At 33.3% G+C, this 26621-nt stretch overlaps 5 protein-coding genes and 1 long non-coding RNA gene across 6 annotated transcripts; all 6 read right to left on the bottom strand.

Annotated features, from left to right (window-relative positions):
- Positions 1–3403: 3403 nt before the first annotated feature.
- On the bottom strand, positions 3404–4148 carry LOC114741223 (protein PELPK1-like). The gene has a single exon (XM_028929476.1). The coding sequence runs from the start codon at positions 4092–4094 to the stop codon at positions 3711–3713; it is 384 nt and encodes a 127-aa protein (XP_028785309.1). The 5' UTR covers positions 4095–4148; the 3' UTR covers positions 3404–3710.
- Positions 4149–6842: 2694 nt separating this feature from the next.
- LOC114741222 (protein PELPK1-like) lies at positions 6843–7608 on the bottom strand. The gene has a single exon (XM_028929475.1). It carries the CDS (start codon positions 7562–7564, stop codon positions 7163–7165), a length of 402 nt encoding a protein of 133 aa, XP_028785308.1. The 5' UTR covers positions 7565–7608; the 3' UTR covers positions 6843–7162.
- A 1742-nt stretch (positions 7609–9350) lies between these two features.
- LOC114741229 (proline-rich receptor-like protein kinase PERK2) lies at positions 9351–10133 on the bottom strand. Its single transcript, XM_028929480.1, has one exon. It carries the CDS (start codon positions 10064–10066, stop codon positions 9683–9685), a length of 384 nt encoding a protein of 127 aa, XP_028785313.1. The 5' UTR covers positions 10067–10133; the 3' UTR covers positions 9351–9682.
- An 8071-nt stretch (positions 10134–18204) lies between these two features.
- On the bottom strand, positions 18205–25333 carry LOC114741231 (uncharacterized). Its single transcript, XR_003739761.1, has 3 exons — positions 25323–25333; positions 21855–21861; positions 18205–18369 (listed from the first exon to the last, which is right to left on the bottom strand). It is a non-coding gene; the product is annotated as an uncharacterized LOC114741231 (long non-coding RNA).
- On the bottom strand, positions 18388–20951 carry LOC114741228 (40S ribosomal protein S6). The gene is made up of 6 exons (XM_028929479.1): positions 20883–20951; positions 20714–20778; positions 20234–20291; positions 20030–20138; positions 19420–19692; positions 18388–18720 (listed from the first exon to the last, which is right to left on the bottom strand). The coding sequence occupies exons 1-6, from the start codon at positions 20886–20888 to the stop codon at positions 18485–18487; spliced, it is 747 nt and encodes a 248-aa protein (XP_028785312.1). The 5' UTR covers positions 20889–20951; the 3' UTR covers positions 18388–18484.
- LOC114741230 (RNA-binding protein 12-like) lies at positions 24354–24925 on the bottom strand. Its single transcript, XM_028929481.1, has one exon. It carries the CDS (start codon positions 24849–24851, stop codon positions 24468–24470), a length of 384 nt encoding a protein of 127 aa, XP_028785314.1. The 5' UTR covers positions 24852–24925; the 3' UTR covers positions 24354–24467.
- Positions 25334–26621: the final 1288 nt, after the last annotated feature.

The following is a 26621-nucleotide window of genomic DNA, read 5'->3' as shown; positions in this document are numbered from 1 at the left end:
ATATTTAATAATTTTGAGTAAATAATTTTTATGAAGAATGATAAAAAAATGATTTCTAAATTTCAAAATCTCCAAATGGTCACCTGAGTAAGCAAAATTTTAGTTTAGGTATAAGTGACCAAATTAAAATTTGCAAATTGCTGAAATAACTATATTTTCGTTTATTAAAAAAAAACAACGACCGGTCTTTGGAGCTTCGTTGTTAGCAAGGCTGGTATCCATTTTTTGGTGGATTTTTTCAAGTTTCTTACAAGAAGTTTTTCAAGAAATTTAAAAAGTGGCATTTTCACAATTTCAGTAATTTGGTTAACAAGTTCTGTACCACTACTAACAAGTTTGGTATAGCAGTTAACAACAGGTTTTGTAAAAAATTTAAAAAGTGGCACTTTTACGACTTTAATGATGCGGTTAACAAGTTATGTACCGATATTAATAATTCTCATAACAACATTAACAAAATTTCCCTATGAAAGTTAATGTTTTTAATATTGGAGCCCTATGAAAGTTGTACAACAAAATTTTTCCATTTATTAGGCAGTTACTATAGTTATAAGAGTTATTAATATCATTACATGACTTGTTATTAGATTTGTCAATAGCATTATGATAGTTGTTAATATTGTTACATGACTTGTTAATTAGCTTATTGAAGTTGTAAAAATATTACTTTTTGAATTTTTTAGAAAGCTTATGTTAAATGTTATACCGAACTTGTTAACCACATTACTAAAATTATAAAAATGTTATTTTTTGAATTTCTTAAGAAATTTGTTGTTAACTACTATATCAAATTTATTAATAACATTAAATAACTTGTTAATCCCATTACCAGACTTAAAAAAATTCTAAAAAAATAGTTGTTGGCTGCTGAAGCTCTAGCAATCATTCATCAGAGCTCTAGTGATCAGTAGCCGCCATTGGTACTAGAGCTCTGGTGGTGTGTTTTTCTTCAAAAAAAAAAAGGACAACATGATTATTTTAGGAAATTTGCAAATCCTAATTTGGTCACTATAATGAAACTGAAATTTTGGTTATTTAGATGACCATTTGGGGCTTTCATTATTTAACTATCATTTTTTTTTGTCTTTTTCCCAATTTTTCTTAATTTAATTGTGGGAGAACTGCATATTGGAGTTGGTCTTACTTTCTTTTCCTTTCCCCTATAAGTTATAACTTATTGGCCCCTTCACAAGTTTTTGGGAGAACTATACTTAGTTTGCCTCCTCTCTATGATTTCTATTAAGTAGAACTATTGTGACCGGTCTAAACTTTGACCCTTAATTCGAAGAATGACACTTTAGACCTTGAAAGTCACTTAATGACACTTAAGACATTAAATTTTTAAAATACCATGGTCTCTTTAAGCAATAAAAATTTATTTGGGAGAATTAATATGCCGGTCTTTATTCTTTTCCTCAGTTTTTAATTAGGTCCTCGTACCTTTTTTTTTTCATTTTATTGAATCCTTATTGTTTTAAACATTAAAGGCGTTGGTCCTTCTGTCTAAAATCTGTCAAACCAAGTTAAAACATCATTGAAAGAAGTTCACTTGGCTTCCAGTTGGATCAAATGTGGTAAGATTGACTTGGAGTAAAGCCATATTTGTTGGCATCGTTATTTCATTCAAAAAAAGCAAAAGAGATGAGCGTTGAGGACAAGCTTTGTTGCAAGAGTTTTGTCCTTGGAGTGAACAAAACAGTAACAAGCTTTCAAAATAGCACTGTTCATAGTCTCTGAGTTTAACAATCAGGTGAGAGAAAATTGCTTTTATCTGTTGGGTCTCTAAGCTTCATTCATTAGGAATTATTTGTAGTTTACTGGTTATATTTTGGGTATATGTTGAAACCCGGGCACGATGTAGATGAAGCTGAGCCATGTGATATTAAGGTATTTGAAGATAGTGAATTAGTGATGAAAGAGAGTTGGGTGATGATTATTCTTATGGCTTTATTGATGTCGATGCATGAAACCTTCAAGAAGAAGTTTTCAAGTCAAATAATGTCTTTGTGGTTGTGAACAAGGCTCTCTCTATTCATTTATAATGGAAACAAGAAAAAGCATATTGCTGCTATGTTTTCCTCTGTTTTAGGTCCAAAAAACAGAGGTGAACAAAATAATATGGTAGCTACTTAGTACATGTGTTGACATATAAGAAATAGGGTTAAAAAGCTCAATAGCAATAGGATGTCCTGTGTCTCTTGCCCGCGCTTATGATTCATAGCCTTCTATCACTCTCTGTCTCCTTCAATAAATTAAATATAGCATTATATATAATGAATTAAATTATTTTAGATTTCGTGTTTAATGCGTGAAAGCTATCTAGTTTGCTCAAATATAAATATGGAGTAGGAGCCTTTCTACTAGGCGATAGTGGTACCATTACTATCCAGGGTATTTGCTTAATCTCAGAATAATAACGCGACTGCAAGTTGCGCCTTTAACCTAAGAATTTGGTATCTGGTAAAAAAGAAGACTCTGGTCATGTCCTATGTGGATTCACTCAAATGGTGTTATAACAGTTTTAACATTCAAGGATGGACGGCTTAAACAGCGAAAACAAGAAGGAGTTCATAAAAAGAAAAAAAAGTTGAAGCATCTGATTAAAAATGGAAGGAAAGTATAAGGATTGGCATATTAGTTTTTCCAATTTATTTCAATGTTGAAATCAGCATTTTTATCTGCATCATGTTTAGATTCTGACCCAACCAATGTGTTTAGTAGTAATACTTTAGTTTAGTAGTAAATTTTAGTGACGGTGTTGTAAATTAATTTAAGACTACTTGTTTAATGCCATTGACCTGTAAATTGCTAAATTTTTGTTGGAGACTATAAGTTAGTAATAACAAAATATTGCATAAAAATCTCGATGTTGGTTAGTTTTTATTTGCGAGAGGTTTCTAATAATTCACTAATATATTTTTGGAATTTTTAAGTCAATAATGTGAAAATCCAATTATAAGGTTTCTTTTATCTACATGTGGTATTTGAAAATTTTACAATTCCACTACTAATAATTATTTACAACTAATTAAATTTTAATCGTAATAATAGTTTGAATACGATTTCCATTTCTTTTATTTACAAATCTACAATTTATAATTCGACTATTTGTACTTATATTGAACATTTGTGATTTACAGGTTATTAATAGCGTAAGAATTTGAATTTATAATTCAACTCTTGTATTGAATGCCCTTTGGAATCATTATAGAAAAGTGATTTTACATTATATAAGATAAATATATGAAAAGAGTTTTGTCCCATATAATGCAAAAATGACTTTTCAAAGTACAACATTTAAACGAATCAAAATTAATGGTGAAATCAATTAACACTCGAGGATATACTTCTTCCTTGAAATCAAATGGTTGGGACCTTTAATGAAAGATTCAACACAAGAATGTAAAAAAAACAGTGTTAAATAAAGATATAGAGTACCAATAGTGTCTAAATAATTAAGTCTCATCAGAGAAGAGAGGACATCATATGTGTGCGCGCGCGCGCGTGTAGTAACTGCATTACTGTAACAAGCTAGCGTACTCGATACTCTATAACCTCATACCAATAACATAAAATTCCACACAAAACCAAAGCAATAGGGGGGGGGGGAAACAAATGACATATAGTGACATACAACTCTTCCTCACTTGCTAAAATAATACAAGAAAGCAATTTAAGTCAACACACAGATGAACCATTTTCTGATCAGATTAATTAGAAGGAGGAGGAGAAAAGAATGGGATGGAGGGCATAGTGGTTGGGATTTTGGGAATGGAAGGAATATTAGGCAGTGGAGGAAGTGTGGCCTGTGGGACTGTTGGAATCTGAGGCATAGAAGGAAGAGGAGGAAGTGCATTGGGTTTTGGCATATTTGGGAGATTTGTAGGCAAAGGAGGAATATTGCTTGGAATTGAAGGCAAAGGTGGCAATCCTGTAGGTTTAGGTAAGTTACTTGGAATTCCAGGCATGTTTGGCATCGAAGGCTGTGTTGTTTGAAGAAGACGACGAGCTTCTACGCTGGAACTCGTCATCACGCTTGAGAATGTGAGAACCAGAAGGAAAGTTACGAGGATGGACCTCCCAGAAGAAGCCATGGCTGGATTATGAAGTTTAAGAGTGAAGAAGACAATGCAGGAAGAAGATATTCTTTGGTTTGAATTTTGATGAGAATATGAATGAGGTTTGTGGTCTTATATAGATATGGGTAGAGATAGAGCTTCTGGGGTTAGGAGAACCATAAAGACGCTTTGAGATCTTTTGTTAGTTCACCAATTTTCCTGTATGGTACGTATTCTCTTGCGGTTGGTTGGACTGATAAGATTGAACTATCAGAAGTAAGGTGAACGATATTATTTTATTATAATAGTAGTTAGCCGAAAAGGGAAATGAAAAGCTTCTTATGTTAACAACATTATTGACAATAACAACAATAATTGACCTTGAATTAAAACCCGTTGAGATGGTTTAACTAAATGGGTTCATTGTAACGTTTTAGAAGACTAATTTTTATAGCCCAAAAAGGAAGTCTCTCTAGCAAATGGGGTTTTCACAGCTATTTTTTATGTTATTGTTCTGTGTTCATTTTATCTTTTGGATGCATTGTTGACAAACTCTTGGGTTATGTCTTGTTAAAAAGAGTTATATAAATTATTACTTATATTTAAAATATCTCAATGTATAGTATACCAGAAAAAACCATCTCTATGTACAAGTTAAGAAACGTTCACTTTATTTTTTTAATGTACAACCTATGTCTTCAAGTTATTCCTTTTATAATGGTTAATCATGAGTTATCTTCAGCAATTTAGATTGGGTTTAAGAGTATTTTTGTCTTCAAATGTCCTGTGAAGAAGCATCGCAATCAATGTCCCCAAAAATTTAAAAAACAAAATAGAGTTTCAAAAAGGGCGCAATGTGGTCAGACCCACGGCGATCATTAATGAGTTACTTTTGACCAATGGATGTGTCGACATGGCATCCATGAGGCATTCATTATATGCTGAATGAAACAAATGGGCTAAACGGGTATTTTTGTCCAAAGAGTATTTATAACCAAGCACTACACCCTAATTTTTTTAATATAAGTAATAATATTAAATAACTTTTATCTTAATTTTTTCATCAAAAAATGTGGCATCACATTTGTGGCATTAACAATAACATCCTACTAGAGACCTCAGTTAAGTCAGGATGGATTAGTCGGGTTCCTGATAATAGAGTCTAAATACAAGTAGTTTTTCAACATAATCAAAAGAAAACAGAAGGCTTTTCCACATAGAAATGCCACATGTCAGTCATTGATCAAACCTAAATTTCTCTCTTTGAAATTAATAATTAACCCCACTATTCATTAATTTAAGAATAACATTGCAATGACTTTGATAGATACTTGATCGGTAACATTGCTCAAATATATATATTTTAGGATAAGAATTGGTTTTCATGGAATACTTTAAGGACAAAAATGTCATAATCACACCTCCCAAGCGCATTTAATCTCTCATTTAAAATCAATAAATTACGTCTTCATGCCTGTTGAATGAGCCATGCTATGGAAGAATGCAATAATGCTAACAGGAAATTAATTAGGCCATCGATTATTGGTCGTCCTCCATTGAAATTTTATTTTGAGGCAGCTTCATTAGACAAATTATAAGAAGCATATTAACTCTTTGTTTGGATGGGAAGAAAATTAGAAAAGAAAAAAAATACTAGAAGGGGAAAACTCCCAAAAATAATAAGTTTTTTAATATATATATATATATATATTTGAAAAATTTTCCTCTTAGTATTCACTCCCCTAGTTTTTCCTCATTATTCCCTTCATAGCCTAAAGGATTATACACAAACATTGTGAAAGACATAACTACTGTTTATTTTTTTATCGCTTAGTTTCAAATTGTAAACTCGTTTTTAAGCGTATGGAATTAAAGGATACTATATTTTAATATAATTTTTAATTGTTTCAGATTAATTGGTAGAAAATTCATCTTTAAACTTTGCATATTGAATTTATGTTTTAGTATGTAATTTTTGTTTTTGTATAGCTAATATATGCACATGAATCGCAATCTGATACGGAGAATGAAATTCATCAACCTGAAAGGACCTTTCTTGGCAAACACATGATTATCAATATTATGATATTCTTATTATTTGCCCTGGTGACTTATTTAGTTTGCTTCTCAACATTTTTTCCCAAAGAAGAAAAAAAAATTAACTTGCCTCACCGCAGTTACATATTTTGTGAGGACTCTTTGGCCACCATTACCTTCAGTTGAGGGAAGGCCTTCAAGTTCAAGGTTTAGGAAAATAAACAGTTCTCTTTATCTCTATCAGAATAGAGTTCAGTGTCTGTTATGATTAAGTTGTGAGTCTAGTCAAACAGTCAAAGCCATCTTGCTTACATGTCATCTTGAGTCTCGTATATATGGTCATTATTCAGTAGAACCAGAACTCTTTCTCTCTATTGAATTTATATTCTGTATTCTGTTTGTCGTCTTCTGTCATCATGCTTCTATGGTTCCATTCATAAGATAGACAAAGAGTACTCGTTTTGTTTTATTTATAAATGATATCATTACATTTTTTATATGAATATACAATTTTACCATTTCTCTAGTATTGTGTAAACTTTGCTCTCATGAACTATAGTGTATATTAAATAAGGATGAAATTGAAAAATATTAAATTTTAAGCTAATTAGTTAGGTTTAAGGTTTTAGCCAAAAAATAGATTTAAAATTTTTTTGGTTTTGATAAAAATATGTCACAAGTGGCTTATAAATAAGATAGATGAATGCTAATTAATAAAAGGTTAAGAAGTTTCAGAGCAGATAGGAACATCGCAGTAACTGCATGATTATATAATATTATTTAGCAAGTGATAACACAAATTACGGAAGACCTCATAGGACTAAAAAAGTACACACTGTTTGGAATTTCACTGTAAAACGAGAGAAAGAAACACACTGACACGTTCAAACTCTTCCTAACATACAGACACACGAGGTAAAGCAACTTGAACCAAAACAGCAAGTGAAATCACCCGTGTTTGTGTGTCTATATATATACACAAATACATATATGCTAGCATATTACTGCTGAGAACTAACAACCCCAATAGGTGAAGCAACTAACATGGGATGAAACATTCTGTGGTTTCAACTCGAAGGAGGAGGAGAGAGGAATGGGATGGGGGGAATATTTATTGGAATATTGGGAATAGAAGGAATCTTAGGAAATGGAGGAAGTGTGGCCTGCGGGACTCCTGGAATCTTAGGCATGGAAGGAAGAGGAGGAAGTGTATTGGGTTTGGGAAGATTTGGGAGATTTGTGGGGAAAGGAGGAACATTAATTTTGGGTTGAGGAATAGTTGGGATTAAAGGCAAAGGTGGCAATCCTGTTGGTTTTGGCAAGTTACTTGGAATTCCAGGAATGTTTGGTATGGCAGGTTGTGTTGTTTGAAGAAGACGACGAGCTGCGAGGCTGCCACTCATCAAGCTTGACACTGTGAGAGCCATTAAGAAAGCTGCGATGAAGGGTTCCCCAGAAGAAGAAGCCATGGCTGAGTTATGAGAAGAAGAAGAAGAAGAGAATAATGGAAGATGGTAGCTAAATTTGAGCTTTGATGAGAATCCATGGGGTTTGCATGGTGTTTATATATAGGTGGAGGTAGGTCGGAGGGACGTGTGTTTGGAGAGCCATAAAAGAGACTTTTTGAAATATTTTGATTACTTGGTTCGCCAAACTCCATCGTTGTCGGCGCCTAAAAGTCCGTCAAGTGACCTGCTGCCAAACTCTATACAGTGCACATAATGATTAATTAGGATATAGAATTCAACACAAATTTCTCATTTTCACTTTTAAAAATAATAAGTTTATATTGTGAAGAAGAACTTCGACAAGTTTTTGGAAGAAAGTTTGGAGAACCATAAGAAGACCTTTTGACTTTCTAGTTGAACTTGATTAATTAGCTCTTAGATCACCACTTTCTGAATTTGAAATTTCAACTTAAGCTTCTTTGACTAAAAATGCCGGGGTTGGCTCTCAACCCACTAGACTTTCATGCTTTGGAAAATCATTCCTTACATTTTACAAGAAATAGTGACAAAACGACAGATTGCTGAGTTGTTCTTTCATTTGCAATGACAGTCGAACACCTTAAAAGTAATTTAATGATATGCCGCAGTAAGGTCCAAAAAACGAATTAATAATTCTTGACAAATATTTCTGAAAAATAAGTTGTAAATATCAATTCAAATGACTGTAAATCTAAGAATTTATTTTTCTTTTCTGATAAAGATATATGTGCTACTTTTTTAGTCCCAACTTGTAATACATAAATTCCACGAACAAGGAAATGTTGGGATGCTTTTGATCAAATGTAAGCAAAACAAAATACTACCTCCAGTCATAAATATAAAAGCCAGATTACGGTGTGATTATATTGAATGTAAATTCTAATAAATTAAAATTGAATTAAGAGATGGTGTCAGTTTGGCTGCGAAATCAGCAGGCTAGTCAGTGCCACCCTTTTCAATTTTTTCCAAAAGAGCCTTCAGGTGCTATCTGAATTACAACTTGTTTGGAATAGCTTATAAGCAACTCTTTAATAATGACTTATAGAATACAAAGTAAATAAGTGAAGAGAATTTTTGTTTCAGCTTATGTAAAAGTATTTATAAGCACTTAAAATAAGCAAATTCAAATAAACCCTTATTTGCTAAGCGTAACTAGATTTGTAATCTAAAGTAGTTAGACGTTCATTGTGGTATTGGGTATTATCGGGGAAACAGTCAGAGGCGTATTAATGGTGAATTCAAGTGGAAGAGAACACAGATTGTTGATTAGTTGCTAAGGAATTAAAGCTCTGTAAAGCGGGTGAGTCGAAGAAAATATTAAGCATATTAGATGATGTCCAGGTATTAATCGTTCTGTAGCAGCTGTTCTGGATACTGGATGAACTGAGAAACAGGGGATGGAAATGTGAGAATAGGAGAAGGGGGGTGAATGGCAAGAATGGAGGACAATTTGGTAAAGTTATATTTTAATATTCCGTCAAATATGATTCTGTGATGTCTCTCTTTCTAAACAGATTTTCTCTTTCCTCAATGGCTATTTCTTTGCTGGCATTTTTGTTGAAACTGATATATGGAATGTGAAATTGTGAATGTAAGCACCACCCTTCAATTATAATTAATGGAATATTACCAGTAGAACTTTTGTGGATCCATAACACAACTCCGTTTGACCATCATTCCTTCACTTGGATAAGCAATTCTCTTTCTCCGTTTGTTGTCTAATTTAAAATATACAGTACTCTAATATGAGGGTTTTAGGAGTTTCAGATGAGATCGAAGCTGAACACTGCATTGACTGCATTATTGTATATATTAAGTGTGAAAACAAAGATTACAATCAATACCAAAAAAAATAAGACACTGTTCTAAAATGTCATCACACCGAACGGAAAAAGAAGAAACTGACATATATAGCCACATACAACTCTTCCTAACATTCAGACATACAAATAGATAAAATAATGCAAACCAATACCAATAATGAATAATTATACGTCCATACGCCGGCTTGCTGCTGAGCACTACCAGCTACAATAATAGATGAAGCAACTATAATAACACCAAGATGAGCCACAAGCTAGTGAACCATGTTTTGTGATATTAATTGGAAGGAGGAGGAGAAAGGAATGGGATGGAGGGGATAGTGATAGGGATAGTGGGAATAGAAGGAATGTTAGGCAATGGAGGAAGTGTGGCCTGTGGGACTGTTGGGATCTGAGGCATAGAAGGAAGAGGCGGAAGTGCATTGGGTTTTGGCATATTTGGGAGATTTGTAGGCAATGGAGGAATGTTAGTTGGGATTGAAGGCAAAGGTGGCAATCCTGTAGGTTTAGGCAAGTTACTTGGAATTCCAGGCATGTTTGGTATCGAAGGCTGTGTCGTTTGAAGTAGACGACGAGCTGCTAGGCTGCAACTCATCATGCTTGACACTGTGAGAGCCACAAGGAGAGCCGCGATGAAGGATTTCCCGGAAGAAGAAGCCATGGCTGAGTTATGAGAAGAAGATGAAGAAGAAGAAGAAGAGAATATAAGGTGTATGTGCTTAATCTGATCTTTGATGAGATACGATATGTAGCTTCTTGGTCTTTATATAGATAGAGGTAGGTGATGGATCTGATCGGTTTGGACAACCATAAACATAAACAGACTTTGACGTCTTTTTGTTAGTTCACCAATACTTTTACACACACACACACACACATATTCTTGTGGTAAGGTAAGACCGATAAGGTCATTGGCAAAGGGTGATGTGATCGAGTCAGACGTGGCTAGAAAGTCTGTGAATATAGCCAATAGGTGTCTCACATGCTACCAAATACGTTCTACGTTAATGCATATATGATTGGTTAGGATCTAATTCAGGACATATTTTTCATGTTCGCATTTGTATATGTGAATGACAAGTTGGCACTTGGCACCATAGAATGTTTATGTATTATTCTAGAAACTAGAAAGTGAAAATTACATATTCTTCCTACGATTATAATACATATAAAGTTCTTGGGAGAAATGTACTAATCAGTTTGGAGAACCATAAGAAGACATTTTGAGACTTTGTGAGAGAGTTTTGATATAGTTCAACAGCTTCTGAATTTGGGAACTCAAGCTTTTTGACTAATTAACGAGGTGGTTGGCTCTTTACCTTCAAATTCAACTAATTTTCCATACTTAAAAAAATAGATCAAATCTAAAATTTTACAAGAAATTACTAATGAGAACAGGACAAATTGCTTAGTTGTTCTTCGGAGAATGACACTTCACGATTTTGTAAGTAATTTAATGATAATTAAATACCTTAACTTTTGGCAAAATGATATTTCAGGACTCGCTAAGAATATTATTTACATTTAAGAATCACCAATTTTTTTTTAATATTCCGATAAGAGAACTCGAAAGGCAAAATTATAGAAAAGAATTACTCTAAACCAAACCCTACTATTTTGATCCTAAATATAATATCTAGTTTGTAGTGTAAATTCTAAACACATTTATTTCATGCAAAGTATTTCGTATTCTTCGTAAGATGAATAAAGATGCAAAAAAAAAAAAAAATATTTTCATTCAATGATCTCCTCTTTAGCCTCTATAAAATTCATACATTTTTTAATATAAATGTAAATTAAAGCATTCACTAGGAGCTGGGACTTGGGACCATATAAATTAACAAGACAACAAAATATTTGTAGTTATAGTGAATTGATATCTCCACAAAAAAGTATATTTTGGTTACTAATATTTTACTAAGGATAAGGTTTTCTATATATTGTCTATTAATATTCTTGGGATAATATAAAACTATATCTTCCCAATCAATTCAAACATAAATCAATTTATCAAATTGTTAAGCGGATATATCTATGATTCAAATGATAGGGTGCTTCAAGATTTTAACTAGGGGTGTGCAAAAACCCATGTCCAATCCAGTCCAGTCCAACCCGAGATGGTCCGGTCCTGTCTAGTCCAATCCAAATAAACTATATAATGAAATTAGACCAGACCAGACTAGACTGGTTGGCCAGACTGAACTGGGTTTTAGACCAAATGATCAAACCACCTGAATTGGTCCGAGCCAGTCAAGGTGAATTTTTTATTTTTCAATAATTTGTAACTTAGATGTAACCTTTATTTTTTTTAATATATTTATAAACTTTTATGTATTTATGATGAGGTCTCAATATTTTAGGATGAGTTTTACATGATTATAGATATTTTTTATTGTCTTAAATTGTATTTGTCATGTTGAAATCTTGCTTCCCATAAAGGGGAAAAAAAACGTAGAAACCTGAACTGCACTTCGACCAGTCCACCAGTCTGGTGGACCAAGTCCAGTCCAACCTGACCTCGAGTCACCACTGGATTGGACCAAACCACAGACTGCCAAACCCAACCCAATTAAAAATCAAACCAAACTTCAGGTTGGGCTCTGGTCTGGTTCGGTTCGTTCGTTGTGCAGCTCTAATTTTAACACACGCACACACCCTAGATTGGGGGATTATTTTTTACAAATTAGAGATTTAACTACAATATATATTTGATATTTTTAAAAATCAATAGAAAAGTTAATATCGTCTAGATTACCTCTCAGTAAATTTAAAAGAGGTTGATAGATTTATTAAAAAATAATAGGATATATGTAATTATCTTGTAAATTATCTCTCCCCCATTTTTAATTAACTAAAGAAATAATGACGAGTCAATATCCTCAAAATTACTTTTGGATATCCAAATGTTATAATCTATTAAGATTTTAGTTGATATCATTATTCATGAGATTTTCTTATTAACATCTTATCTTAACAAACCGTAGCTTTAGAATGTCTATAAATATCAGATAAAAAAACAGAATTTCTATAAATAAAGGTCAAGGGAGTAGAAGAGAAAAAGGGGGAGTCTAAAAACAACATAGAGAATAAAGTCAGAATTTGCGAAAAAGTAAACAATAAAGGTCTATAATCGTTATCTTTAGTTGAAAAAGTGTGTTTAGAGAAGAAATTAAATTTTGTTTAGTTAAAAAAATATGTGGAACGTTTTTATTTTCACCCAGAAACTTGACCCTCTTCAAAGAATTATAGTCTTAGAATTCATGATCCCTAAATATAATCAAAAGTTATAGAAGGTCCTCAAATATTATTTTTCTTTATATTTAATGCTTGTTAAAATGATGCTTATCAAATTAATTGTTTTACAAGATATTTTTGGCCATGTGTGATTATATTTTCATAAAAATTTTTGCTTATATATATAGATTTAAAAAAAAAAATCATTTCTGCATGCAATATTCAAGGCATATGTACTTTTTTTTTTTTTTGATAAGCTGGAAAAAGAACACCACTAAGTAACAGCGTAAGGCATGGTCTTCGTCTTCACTGCACTAGGACTCAGAATCTGCAAGCCTCTCACTTCATTTAGGGCTATCTTTGCAAGATCGTCTGCCATTTGGTTTGTTTCTCTCCTTGTAACTTGGTACTCGACTTGCCAATCCTAATCAATCATTTTCTGGATTTCTTGAATCACTCCTCGGTCATCATGTAGCGTATTGTCACCTCCGACAATGAGCTTCATAGCCTCCGGTGAGTCACTTCTTTAAGATAATGTCCCTCTCTCCAAGGTCCCAAGCCCGTTTCAATCCTATTAAACAGCCCCAAAGTTCTGCTGTCAAGTGATCGCCATGGTCAAGGTTGCACATGAAGCCTTCCAAGATTGTGATCTTGGAATTTTAAGTATGTTTCTTATGTCTGCTTCGTGTTGTTGAGTCCCCAAGCATTAAGGAGAGCTTATATTGACTCCTTTAAGCTTCAAGGCATATGTACTTATCGTATCTTTATGATGGAAATTGATGAAAAGAATTGAAAAAAAAAATCAAATATAATTTCTTTCTTTTTATTTATTTAAGTCTCACATATAAGTTTCTTAGATGGAGAAAACTTACATCCAGTGCATCCGGTTTTCCAATCAAGAAGTGCCACCTGAAGCTTTTTAACACATCAGCACAAGCGGCTGTTATGACATCTCCGTTCGCGATTTTCACACGGACAGAGCTAGATCCTTGTTTATCTTTTTACAAGCATGATAGGAAAAGATCCACCCATCTTATATTCAACTTGAACCAGATTATAGATATCCCATTTACAAGGGGTTTAGGCTTAAAAGACAATAGTTTAACCATGTCTACAAAGTTCTAACTAGTCATACTCACGACAACCTTGAGATGGAGGAGGAACTCAAACAATTCCCAGGAATAAGTTTCCTATAGTTCATACTGTGTAGAGCACGAAATAGTTTCCCAAAAGAATTAAAAACCACTGTTTAGTGCTCAAAGACATTTCCCCATGCTTGCTAGAGAGGATAATCACAAAAACGATGCCTATCTGAAGAGAACAGCATTTGTTGTTGTAGAGAAACCCTTCAAAGAATTGTTTGGATCCAAACCAAACCTGCAAATTGAAAATACATTAATAAAAAATGTGCAGAATAGCAGATCTGAAAGTTCTACATTAAAAAAAGTTTAATAAACAAAATCCAGAAGCATCAATGTGGAATAGACAGTTTAGCAGATGATCACAAGTCTCAACATTGAATTAATGAATTTAAGGTCAAATTAAACCCCGGCACCCAGTATAATTTGGACAGTGAGAAGCACATGAATCAAAGGAGGAGAACATGGAATTGGAAGTAAGAAAAGATGGCAGGGGAAGGAAAGCTTGTTTGACTGAGTTAGTGACCTTAGACCAATCCTATCGCTAGGGAAAAGAGGGGCTCAGATGGGAGTAGAAACGGAAGAGAAAGCCCTAAGATTTGATGAAGAGAAAGCCTGGTTGCTATGCCTCCCAAGAAATCGTCCTAGAAGTGGAGAAGATACCTATGACGATGACTAGCACCGATGAAGGTGCCACACAATAAGCTGATCCTTCCTAAAAGTCGAACAGAGATGGAGAGGAATGCCGATCGATTGTCGCTGCATCTCCTTCGCGGCAAACAGGGGATCCAGTTCTGTCTTCGTGAAAATCGTGAACGGAGATGTCATGACCGCCGTTTATGCTGATGTGTTAAAAAGATCCAGGTGGCACTTCTTGATCAGAAAACTGGATGCACTGGTTATAAGGAATTGGAGGTAAGTTTTCCCTTTGAAAAAAAAAATCATATTAACTAATTTAACTAATATTTTAATTTATTTAAATTAGTTATTTAAGTTTTATATTAAAAATTAGAAAAATGTTTTGGATTGGGGCTACAAAATAATTGAAGGGCTTATCCAAGTTCGTTGCGCTTAAAAATGTTTGGTTGGCAATAATTCCTCATTAAAATGTTTGTTATTAATTAATTTTGTATATTTATTTAATTAATAAAAAACATTGATTTGTGAAAAATATTCATGTTAATTTTTCTTGATTTGTTACTAAAATATTCATTTTTAGTTTATTTAATTTGTGAAAGATAAGATTCGAAATGATCATATTAAAAAAAAGATAGGCGAGGTGTATTTTGAAGAGAAAATTATTGACAATCATTTGAGGTTTGAGGTGGTATAAATATGTGCAGAGAAGGCGATGGTAAGGAGAGTAGACCACATAGTATAAAGTCATCTAAAAAGGAATGAAAAAATATCAAGGCGAATGTTTAACAACCTATTTGAGGATTTGGTTGTTAATAGATTATAATGATATCATATGATCTACGCAGCAGGCTCTACTTAGTAAGATAAGACTTATTTTGAAAATCTTACCAACAAAAACGTGGATTTTATGATATAATTTTTTGTTGATGATCTTGAATGATATTTCGATTTTTTTTTTTAAATAACAGTGTGTGTAGTACTGCTTGTGCTTGTTATATTTAGAGATAAGAAATTTTTGTTCCATTTGGGAGTTAGAGAAAATTTTTTTATATAAATATACAATCTTACTTTCAATTTATTATTATATTGATTTTATTTTTATAAAATATAATATATATTAAATAGAAATAAAATTGAAAAGTTAGGTATACAAAACAAAACCTGTAAATAAATAGAGACAGAGAGGGAAATGGATAGGACTATTTCTAAAAATGATAAAGTTATCTTTAATTTTATATTTTTATTATCTCTTATCTCTCCTTTTTCTCCTATTTATAATAGAGGCAAAGGTAAAAAAATCACATTAATTATCCTGATAAAGTTTTATATATTCAGCAATAATTTTTTTCTGGCCAACTTCTAATATTATGGACTAGAGGGAGGATATGGCATATATATAGGAGATGTACTTAATATGTAAAATTCATTTTATAATACAAAATTATACTATAAAATAAATATTACCCCAGGCCTAATTATAAAATCTCGTTTATGGTGTATAAATAAGGTTTTATAGTATATGATTAGGGAGATTTGGCATGGTGTGGGAGTGGGAGGGGCGGCGCTGGAATGGGATGAATATATAGTTAAAGGAGGTGCGTTAGAATTGCCTCTAGTAATTACGTGGCAAACTGTTAATAGCAACCTCACGAGCTCTTACCAAACTTGAACTCTTCATCATCATGCTTGAAAGGAGAGCCCCAAGGAAAGTTACGACCATGGATTTCCCTGCAGAAGAAGAAGAAGAAGAAGCCACGGCTGATGCAGAAGCTGGTTTGATGAGTTTTGATGAAGATTCAGTTATATATACGTACATTCTTGGTCTCCTTTATACATATACTACCTTCAATATTTAATATAAAAATTAGATAACAAATTTAGGGAGACTAAATAAATTAGTTAAATTAATTTTTGTAATAAATGCATGTTGACTTCTTTGAACTACTCGTATTCAATCATATACGTTAAAACTATTCTTGGATGGAAGTATATTTGAGAACATATTATATATTTGGAAGATAAAGTAGATTGAAATCTTATATTTAGAATTACTAACTAACACCCCTAGTCCTTAGGTTCAGCTAGTGTAAGAATTGGATAATCTCACAACACAGAGGGGTTCGATCCTGGAGTTAATTAGTCAAGCGCTAGTGAAGGTATATTCGTAGCTGAGTAAAGTTGGAAGATTCCTACCTATTAAGCTAGAAAAAGAAAGGGCTTGCTTGACTTGCTTCCATGCCTGGTAAGAATAGGACCCAATGGATCATGAGTTAGTTTTTCTGTCTTTGAATCATGGATGAGCCCAACTCTCTTCCTAATATTTTTGTAGGGAAATAAAGAATCGCCAGCTAACATTTATATTTAGAATCGAAAATAATATATATTATCTCTGGTTCTTAATATAAGATCTTGTTTGACTTTTATTTTGATCTTAAATATAAGATCTTAATCTATTTTGTCTCTCATATTTATACATTTTTTTTAAAAAAATAATCCTTCTAATAATAGTAGTTCTATTCAATAAATTTGATTAATAAGGATATTTTAGAAAACACAGCACATATTTATTACAAATAACTAACTTAACTTATTTTTTTAATCTATTTAAATTAGTTGACTGATCCTTATATTTATGATCGGAGGTAATATATATAGATGGAAGTGCGAGGAGATCATCGATGGATCTTTTCTTTTGTTAGGTCACCAATTCATATGTGTTTTTGTTTCTACCATGTTTGTCGCAGGATTATTGAAAATTCAGCTTCCATTCTAGCTAGACTCGTAGGTTTGGCAGCCTCAAAAGGATTAGACTTGGGACCGGACGGACAAATTTTTAATTAAAGTATTCCCACATGATTCATCTTTAATTATTTTGGATTATTTTTAATAGAGAAAAATTGAATGACATGATGATTCTTTTAGAATATCTACCGGTTAAATTGCATTTTTGGTCTCAACTATTTCGTCAAGCACTGGTTATACTAAAATTATTTATTGAAGTGACATTATCCTTCAGGTATCAGAGTCATCACAATATTATCGTCCGACCAATGCATATATTGATGTTGATCGTCACCTCTAAACTAACTTTTGGTTGAACAGTTTTTTTTTTCCCTCTTCAAATATTCGTAAAAGAATAAATAACATCTCGAAATTTAATAATCTGGAGCTCAAGCAATTTTCAAATCTTTTTTTTTTTTTTGTGCTGCACTGGAACTTACGGCATCATATTTAAGGTCACACATGTTTCATTTTTGAGTTGCTACTTGCTAACTAGGTACTTGCAAGTAAAAAAGAAATCCCTCAACTTAGAGTGTGTTTGGGATCATGTTTTGTAATCCCAAACTGGCTTGTTACCAGTAAAACTAGCTTCTAGCCACAACTTTTTGTTTGGAATCATAATAAGAAAAAATGAGCTTTATAAAAATAAGTAGTTTTTCATTGAAGTTATCTTTTGTTACTTGTAGGATGTATCACAGTGGGATGGGAAAAAAAATAAACTTTATGAAAATGAGATACTCTCTCTCTCTTGTCTCAAAAGAAGTGTCATTTACATAAAAAATGACCATGTCATCCACATTTATTTGTTATATATAATAAAATTTATATCATTTTTACTCATTTTATATCCAAACTTACTTTTTCATTAGTCATCCAAATAAGCTTCAACCTTTCAAATTGACTTTTTTACAAAATCCAATCTAACTATAAATCATATTACACTATCTGACTTTTTTTCAATCTAACTTCTGTAAAAATCAGATTAAAAAAAATACTTTTTCATTGCTAATCTAAACACACCCTTACACTAATACGCTAGTGATAAATGACGCACACATTTTTGTTTGAAAAATAAGAGAAAGATGTTATTAAAAAAAAACAGAGAGAAACAAATCGCTCAACTTAAAATAATACTCAATGCTAATAAATGACGCACATATTTTTGTCAAAACTCAAGAGAAATGTTTACAAAAAAAAAAAAAAACGAGAGAGAGAGTGTGTGTGTTCAACTAGCACATTCTCTCAGAAAAGGCCTGTTCAACTAACACATTCTCTCAGAAAGAGACCTATGCTGCGACAGATTGCTTGGCACTAGAAAGCTTGGACCTTCTCTTAGCCAGACTCTCGCTTCTGCGCTCCCTCTGCTCCTTCAACCTTGAGGCAAGAAGTTTCTGGTACTCAGCTGCTTCAGATTTGGCCTTGGCAATTCTCTTCTTCTTCTGTGCAATTCTTGCACGCTTCCTTTGGAGGGTCAAAGGTGTGACTAGTCTTTGTATCTTAGGAGCCTTGCTCACCTTTTTGCCTGCAATAAGCATGTTGATCAGCAAAACCACATTCGTGACCATTATGAGCAATTCTGAATCTAAATAATCTAAAACAGTTATCTATTTCAGCAGACTATTCTCATCCCCCAGTCGTCTTTAGCTAAATCTAGCAAACTACTATGGAAATCTTCTGATCTGTAATGTAATTGTTTGACTCGAACGTTGCACCACAAAAGCCACGTGATCAAATTTCAGTGGCTAGGAGTGTTTCTTAACAGCAGAAGCTCATGTTCTATCAAGGAGCAATGTCAGACAATGAATATTCGTTGTTTATTAATAAAAAAAAAATATTTTGCACATATCCAAAATAATAAAATTTTGCAGCCTAAGCATGACTATAAACAGTAAATGCAACCTGCAAGGCTGCAACTATAAAATTGTGACAAGATCTAGAAGCAGAGTCACCATAAAGAATATGAATTGAAAAATCGAAAGCAAGAGTCTAATGCTCAGAATATTATTCACCTTGAGTTTAACTTCACCACCTCTTAAATTATCTCCATCTATAAAGATGGAGGTTAACTAATCACTATAGAAAATACCAGAATTAGAAACTAGCTATGCTATTGAAGGCAAAGTGAGATACCATCCTCAAATACATTTGACCACCTCCCCCCTTTTATTCTTTTGAAATTGACAAAAGTAAACAAAGAAGGAGGAGGCACCCAAGACTTTACCAGATTTTGTTGTAAAGGTCCGACGATAGGTGTTGACATACTTCCTCACATCATCCTCCTTGGAGAGGTTAAACAGCTTGCGGATTTTGGACGCTCTCTTGGGACCTCTCATCCTTGGCTTCTCAATATCAGTGAGTCCAGGCAAATCATTTTCACCCTTCTTCACAATTACCAAGTTCAGAACAGAGAGGTCTGGGCTCACAATGCACCCCCGCACAGACTTTCTCCTGCGTTCTCCATTGCGCCTTCCATATCCTCGGAAGCAAGGAGTTCCTGCGCAGATTACCAATGCACAAAAGTTAGCACAACAATAGTAAAATGAACAAAGGCTCTAAATGAGGAAACTAGCTTGGCTGGCCACCACAGGTCCCCAAAACAAAAAGGATAATAAATGAAAGCCATGATTTAATGAACAGAAAAATACAGTATAAGAATAAAATTTTCATTTTAATTCTGAAAGCAAACGTAGGAAAACAAATGAAAACATTCACAGAACTTTCAGGCCAACTAAACGAAATGTATACCAATAACAGCCTACCCAAAATCTACAGCACATTAATAGGAGTCTAGCACTTGAAAACAAGCCTATCGGGATTTAAAATAAACCTACCTCTGTGGAGCAAGAGACGAACACGACCAGGGGTCAGCACTCCTTGCTTCATTGGGAAACCTTGTTTGTCACAACCACCAGTGATCTTGAAGACATAGCCTTTGAATTCCTGTAGATTGAAAGGCGTAAAAAATACATTGAATATATATAAATTTGTACGTTCCTTCAAATTGAAATAGACAAAAATGATGACTATGGGCATACCTCTCCCAGAGCATCACCGCTAACCTCCTGTGAGATCCGCTTGTCCCAAAAAGCTCGTCTGCACAAGATGTATAACATAATAACAATAAGAAAAAGCCTCGAGAAGATAGCTCAATCACATATTAACACCCAATGGAATAATTCACAGCAACTAAAGTGACTTAGACTTTGGACGGGGAAAAAAAAAATCCTTAACAAGTACTAGATACAATCATGATACTTTGTCACGCCAGTAACAGTAAATGCAGTTACAGAGTTCTCGATGACGTTCATGTTTTTCAGAAATCTAAAGACCAACGGTATGGCCAAATAATCGTTGGAATAATATAAAAAGCACCAGACTTTAGATTCCTTGTAATAAATATGAATTGTCAGGGGAATGTTGAACTGTTCAACTAACGAAACAACTATTCCTGTACACCCGCAGTGAAAACTTAGATGAAAATTGGAACACATATATTAGAGAAGCAAAAATCTTACAGCTTCTGATCGTCATCGATCTCCAGCTTCTTCTGGCATCCAGTGGTGGGATTTGCAATGTTGAACTGCAGAATCGCAGGAGACTCAGACACAAACAAACAGAAAATAAAACTATAAACAAACCAGGAGATCAAATCGCTGAGGATAAAGAATTGGCATGAATATGAACCTTCATGTTGTTCCCCTTGCTCCAGCCGCAACGAACTCTCTGTAAGAGCGTCGACTACTTCGAGCGCGAGCTTGAGCTACAAGAGAGAAAACCTAAGGCCTTAGCACGTATGGGCTTTGTAGTTACGCTTTGCGTGTCATCGGACCCTAATATGGGCTCGACCGCCCCAAGCTAAAACAGAAGGATTTGGGCCTTATAGTACCCAAAAAGGAATTTTGGGCCTTCATGGTCCAGAATAACAATCAACACAAACATTAATATTAATTAAAAAATTAACATTGATTGGCAACCCATCTATCATGTATGAAAAAAACCATCTATCAAATTAGAGACCCAAAAAAAAGAAAATCCATTATTGGAGATTTTGTTTTATGTTCTTTTTTTTTAAACGTGATTTTTCATTTATAGTTACGTCCTCCAACTGCAATTAAATAAAAAATGTTGCATAACTGCTTTGTGAAGTAATAATTAACGGGGTTGGCCCAAGAAAAAAAGAAGTAATAATCAATGGGGTTGAAATATTTAGAAGAAACAACTACTACCTCCGGTTCTTAATATAAGATCTTGTTTGATTTTTATTTCTGTCCTAAATATAAGATCCCAATCCATTTTGTCTCTTATATTTATATTTTTTTTTTCTAAGGTAGTCTTTCTAACAATGATAATTCTAGCCCACACACTTAATTAATAAAGATATTTTAGGAAAGACAACACCTATTTATTACAAATAACTAACTTAACTTATCTCCTTAATCTCCTCAAATTAGTCAACTAGTTTTTATAATTAGGACCGAATGTAGTACAAGTTGACAAGTAAGGTGATAGGAACCAACCGCTAACAACTAATAAAAAATGTAAATTAACAATGGCATGTGAGCTACATGTACTTAATCGCCGAAACTTTTTATCAAGTACTTCTTCTAATACTTAATATAAGAGAAGGTCAAGAATATAATTTGGTCCTTAATTTACTTTATCTCTCACGACTAATATGTAAGCTAATATTTATATACGGTTATTTTAAATAGATAATGTCACGTTTATTAGATTTGACTAATTTATTTGATTTTTTTTATTTACTCAAATTATTTAAATAACTCTTATATTAAATATTAGAAAGAGAACAAGTTTTTATGAGACTGAGATATGGACAATTTGTTTAAGCTTAAAATAAAATGATTTTCAAATTTTCAAAAAAATAAATAAATTATTGTTATATATTTTATGAGAATTATAATTTATTTTGTTTGTAGTTCCAGTCATATCTTACAAGCATTTCTCAGAATAATTAAATGCTATACAACATAAGAAGTGAATAACATAAACCACCTTATGAAGATACAGCAACTGGGAGAGAATCCCAAAAGCATGAGGACTAACACAGAGAAAACCTAAGTTGAATTTCAACCTACAACAATGCAATCAAAGAAGCAAACAACTGAAGAAAAGAAAGACAAGACGGAAGAAGGAGTCTACGAGCATACGAAGAACCATATAGTAGGCACAACATTGCCCATTTTACGCCTACTGAAAACTCATGAAGTCATGTCAAATAAAGGTGTGACTAGTCTTTGTATCTTATGTAAAGTTAAGGGTAATTTTGATATTTTATAAATATTAATTAATTTTAGCTATTTTTATTAATTTATGTAAAATTGTTAGTAGGTACCTATGATAAGGATCGGGATCAAATGAAATATCATAAAGAACCCACAAGAATACTAAAAGCCACATGCAAGTCGAGCATATATTGCAATGGAAGTGTCATAAAACTATGTTGCATGTATTGTAAATCACACATGTCTTTTGTTCGCGTATTCTTGTTATTCTCTTGATCATAGAGATTTACAGAGACATTTTCAAAGAATGTCTAAAAAGCATGACGTGCTGGATAGGCTCATTGATGTTGGTCATAAAAAAACAAATAAATCATGAGAGAACAAAAATCAGGAGCTTCCAAGGTTATTGGGTTCGTAAATTGCAATAGAAATCATGTTCTTTGTCCTTGAGGATCATAAAGTAAGTCCTTGATCGACAAACTTGCACGTTTTTAATTTGACATTGAATTTAGTGTTGTTAGACTTGTAGATCCCTTCAATGTCACCGTCAATTTCATCTTCTAGTGGTCTGAGCTCTTGCAATCACATAGAAGAAGTAAATGGAGGAAACCAAAGTTGGCAATAGCAGAGTTAGATTAGGGAAATTAAATGTTAGATTTGATAGACAAACTTGCAACTTCCAAGGTTATTGAGTTCGTAAAATTGCAATAGAAATTGAAGAAGATGACGAGCTGCGAGGCTACTACTCATCAAGCTTGACACTGTGAGTGCCATTGGTTCTCCTTGATGCAGATTAAAGTCCTGAAATTTTCTGTTTACCCATTTGGGCAAGTACCATATCTTATTGCGGATACAGGAAGCTAGATGTCTAACTCGCTTTGACAGCTGCTCTGGCATCTGATGGATACTAATTGGATAGTGCAGAGAAAATGTTTGAGGAAATGACTCAGAAAGCGTCTCTCTCTCTCTCTCTCTCTCTCTCTCTCTTCCCCCTAATTAAGCACAGTTATCCTTCTATTAGTGCCCTATTGGCATATTGGGCATATTAAATGTAGACACTTTTTCCATTTGAACTTTGATTTGTCATTTGTTACATCGGCACGGCAGACCCAGCCCCGTTGGTAAGGCGTCTCTTTTAAAGTACGTTCAGTTTGGGGATGTTTATATGGAGACTCTGCAAAGCGGGTGGGTTGAAGAAAGTATTAAGCATTTTACATGAGGTTAAAAATCGCACTTCAGGTATTAATGGTTCTGTAGTAGCTGTTCTGATCATCCACGGGCTCCATCATGCATCAAGAGTGTCTGAGGCTTTCTGGATAATGGAAGGACTCAGAAACAGGGGATGGAAATGTGAGAATACGAGAAGGGAGGTGAATGACAAGGATAGAGGACAATTAATTAGTAATTTTAAAGTTATACTTAATATTTGGCCCTTTCAGATATGATTCTGTGATCTCTCTCTTTCTAAACAGATTTCCTCTCTCCTCGGTGGCTATTTCTTTGCTGCCATTTTTGTTAAAGGTGCTATGTGGTATGTGAATGTAAGCGCCAAACTTTTATTATCATTAATAGAGTATTCCCAGTGCAATATTTCGACCCATAACAGAACTCGCTTTTGACGACCCTCATTCCGTCACTTAAATAAGCAATTCTCTCTCTTTTCACTGTCTAATTTTATGCATGTATATATATGTATATACAGTGCTCTAATATAAGGGTTTTAGAAGTTTCGGATGAGATAGAAGCTGAACATTGCATTCACTGCATTATTGTATAATAGTAAGTGTGAAAACAAAGATTACAATCAATAAAAGAAAAAATAATACACTGTTCTAAATGTCATCACATCGATCGGAAAGAGAAGAAACACAGACATAGTAAGATAAAGCAATTCAAACCTATAAAAATAATGGATTATACGTATATATGCCGGCATGCTGCCGAGCACCACCAGATACAATGATAGATGAAGCAACTATGATAACACCAAGATGAGGAACAAGCTAGTGAACCATGTTTTGTGATATTAATTGGAAGGAGGAGGAGAAAGGAAAGGGATGGATGGCAGAGTGGTAGGAATTTTGGGAATAGAAGGAATGTTAGGCAGTGGAGGAAGTGTGGCCTGTGGGAGTGTTGGGATCTGAGGCATAGAGGGAAGAGGAGGAAGTGCATTGGGTTTTGGCATATTTGGGAGATTTGTAGGCAATGGAGGAATATTGCTTGGGATTGAAGGCAAAGGTGGTAATCCTGTAGGTTTAGGCAAGTTACTTGGAATTCCAGGCATGTTTGGTATCGCAGGCTGTGTCGTTTGAAGAAGACAACGAGCTGCTAAACTTGAACTCATCATGCTTGTGAATGTGAGAGCCACAAGCAAAGCTGTGATGAAGGATTTCCCAGAAGAAGAAGCCATGGCTGAGTTATGAGAAGAAGATGAAGATGAAGAAGATGAAGAAGAAGAGAATACAAGGTGTATGTGCTTAATCTGAGCTTTGATGAGATACGATATGGAGCTTCTTGGTCTTTATATAGATAGAGGTAGGTGGTGGATCTGAGCGGTTTGGACAACCATAAACATAAACAGACTTTGACATCTCTTTGTTAGTTAACCAAGACTTGCGGTGGGACCGATGGGGTAATTGGTAAATGGGGATGTGATGGAGTCCGACGTGGCTAGAAAGTCCGTCCATATAGCCAATACGCGTCCCACATGATACCAAACACGTGCCACGTTAGTAATTTTTACAAAAGCAACACATTTTTTAAAAAAACACCTAACTAATTTTTTTAAATATTTATAAATTGGCCATGTAATTCTTATATTTAGTGCAGAAAAAAAATTTTTAAGCATATTTTTTAGCCGTCGTTCTTGGGAGAAATGTACTTGAGTTTGGAGAACCACAAGAAGACATTTTGAGACTTTGAGAGAGAGTTTTGATATAGCTCACCAGCTTCTGAATTTGGGAACTCAAGCTTTTTGACTAATTAATGAGGTGGTTGGCTCTTTACCTTCAAATTAAACTAATATTCCATACTTAAAAAAATAGATCAAATCTAAAATTTTACAAAAATTACTAACGAGAACAGGATATATTGCTTAGTTGTTCTTTATGGGAGAATGACACTTGAAGATTTTGTAAGTAATTTAAAGATAACCAAATACCTTAATTTTTGGCAAAATGATACTTCAGGACTCACCAAGAATATAATTTAGGAAGGAATCACTCTAGAATATAATATGTAGTGTAAATTCTAAATACATTTATTTGATGCAAAGTATTTTGTATTCTTTATAAGATGAATAACAATGCCAAAAAAAATACTTTCATTCAATGGTATTTTCTTTTGCCTCTATAAAATCTATACATTTTTAATTATAAATATAAATTAAAGCATTCATTGGGACCATATAAATTAAGAAGACAACAAAATATTTGTATTTATAGTGAGTTGATATGTGCAGAAAAAGTATATTTTGGTTACTAATATTTTACTAAGGATAGAGTTTTATATATATATATATATATATATATTATCTATTAGTATTTTAGGATAATATAAAACTGTATCTTCCAAATTAATTCAAACATAAATCAATTTATCAAATTGTTAAGTCGATATATCTATGATTCAAATGATAGGGTGCTTGAAGATTTTAACACGCACAGTCACACACACAAGATTGGTGGATTAGTTTTTGGTCCTTAACAAATTGGAGACTTAAATACAATATATATTTTATTATTTTTTTAAAATCAATAGAAAAGTCAATATCGTCGGGGATTATCTCTCAGTCCTCAATTAATTAAAAAGAGAGGCTGATACTTATAGATTTATATTATCTCTGTACATCCAAATGTTATAATCTATCAAGATTTTAATTGATATCATTATTGGCGAGATTTTCTAATTAATATCTTATATTAACAAACCCTAAGTTTAGGATCTCCATAAATATCATATCAAGAAAACAGAATTTCTATAAATAAAGGTCAAGGGAGTGCGACAAGAGAAAAAGAGAGTCTTAGAACAATATAGAGAATAAAGTCAGAATTTGCTAAAAGGAAAACAATAAAGGTATAGTCGCCATCTTTATATTATTTTCTTAGTTGATTTCGTGTGTGTACTCGCAAGCCGCAAGTCATGCGCAATATTATGCTTAGAGAAGAAATTGTGTTTAGTT

The sequence above is a fragment of the Neltuma alba genome, unplaced genomic scaffold, assembly GCF_004799145.2.
Source record: "Neltuma alba isolate B1F8T4 unplaced genomic scaffold, ASM479914v2 tig00003321_pilon, whole genome shotgun sequence".
Classification (NCBI taxonomy): Eukaryota; Viridiplantae; Streptophyta; class Magnoliopsida; order Fabales; family Fabaceae; genus Neltuma; species Neltuma alba.
This window is presented reverse-complemented; position numbering and strand designations above follow the sequence as displayed.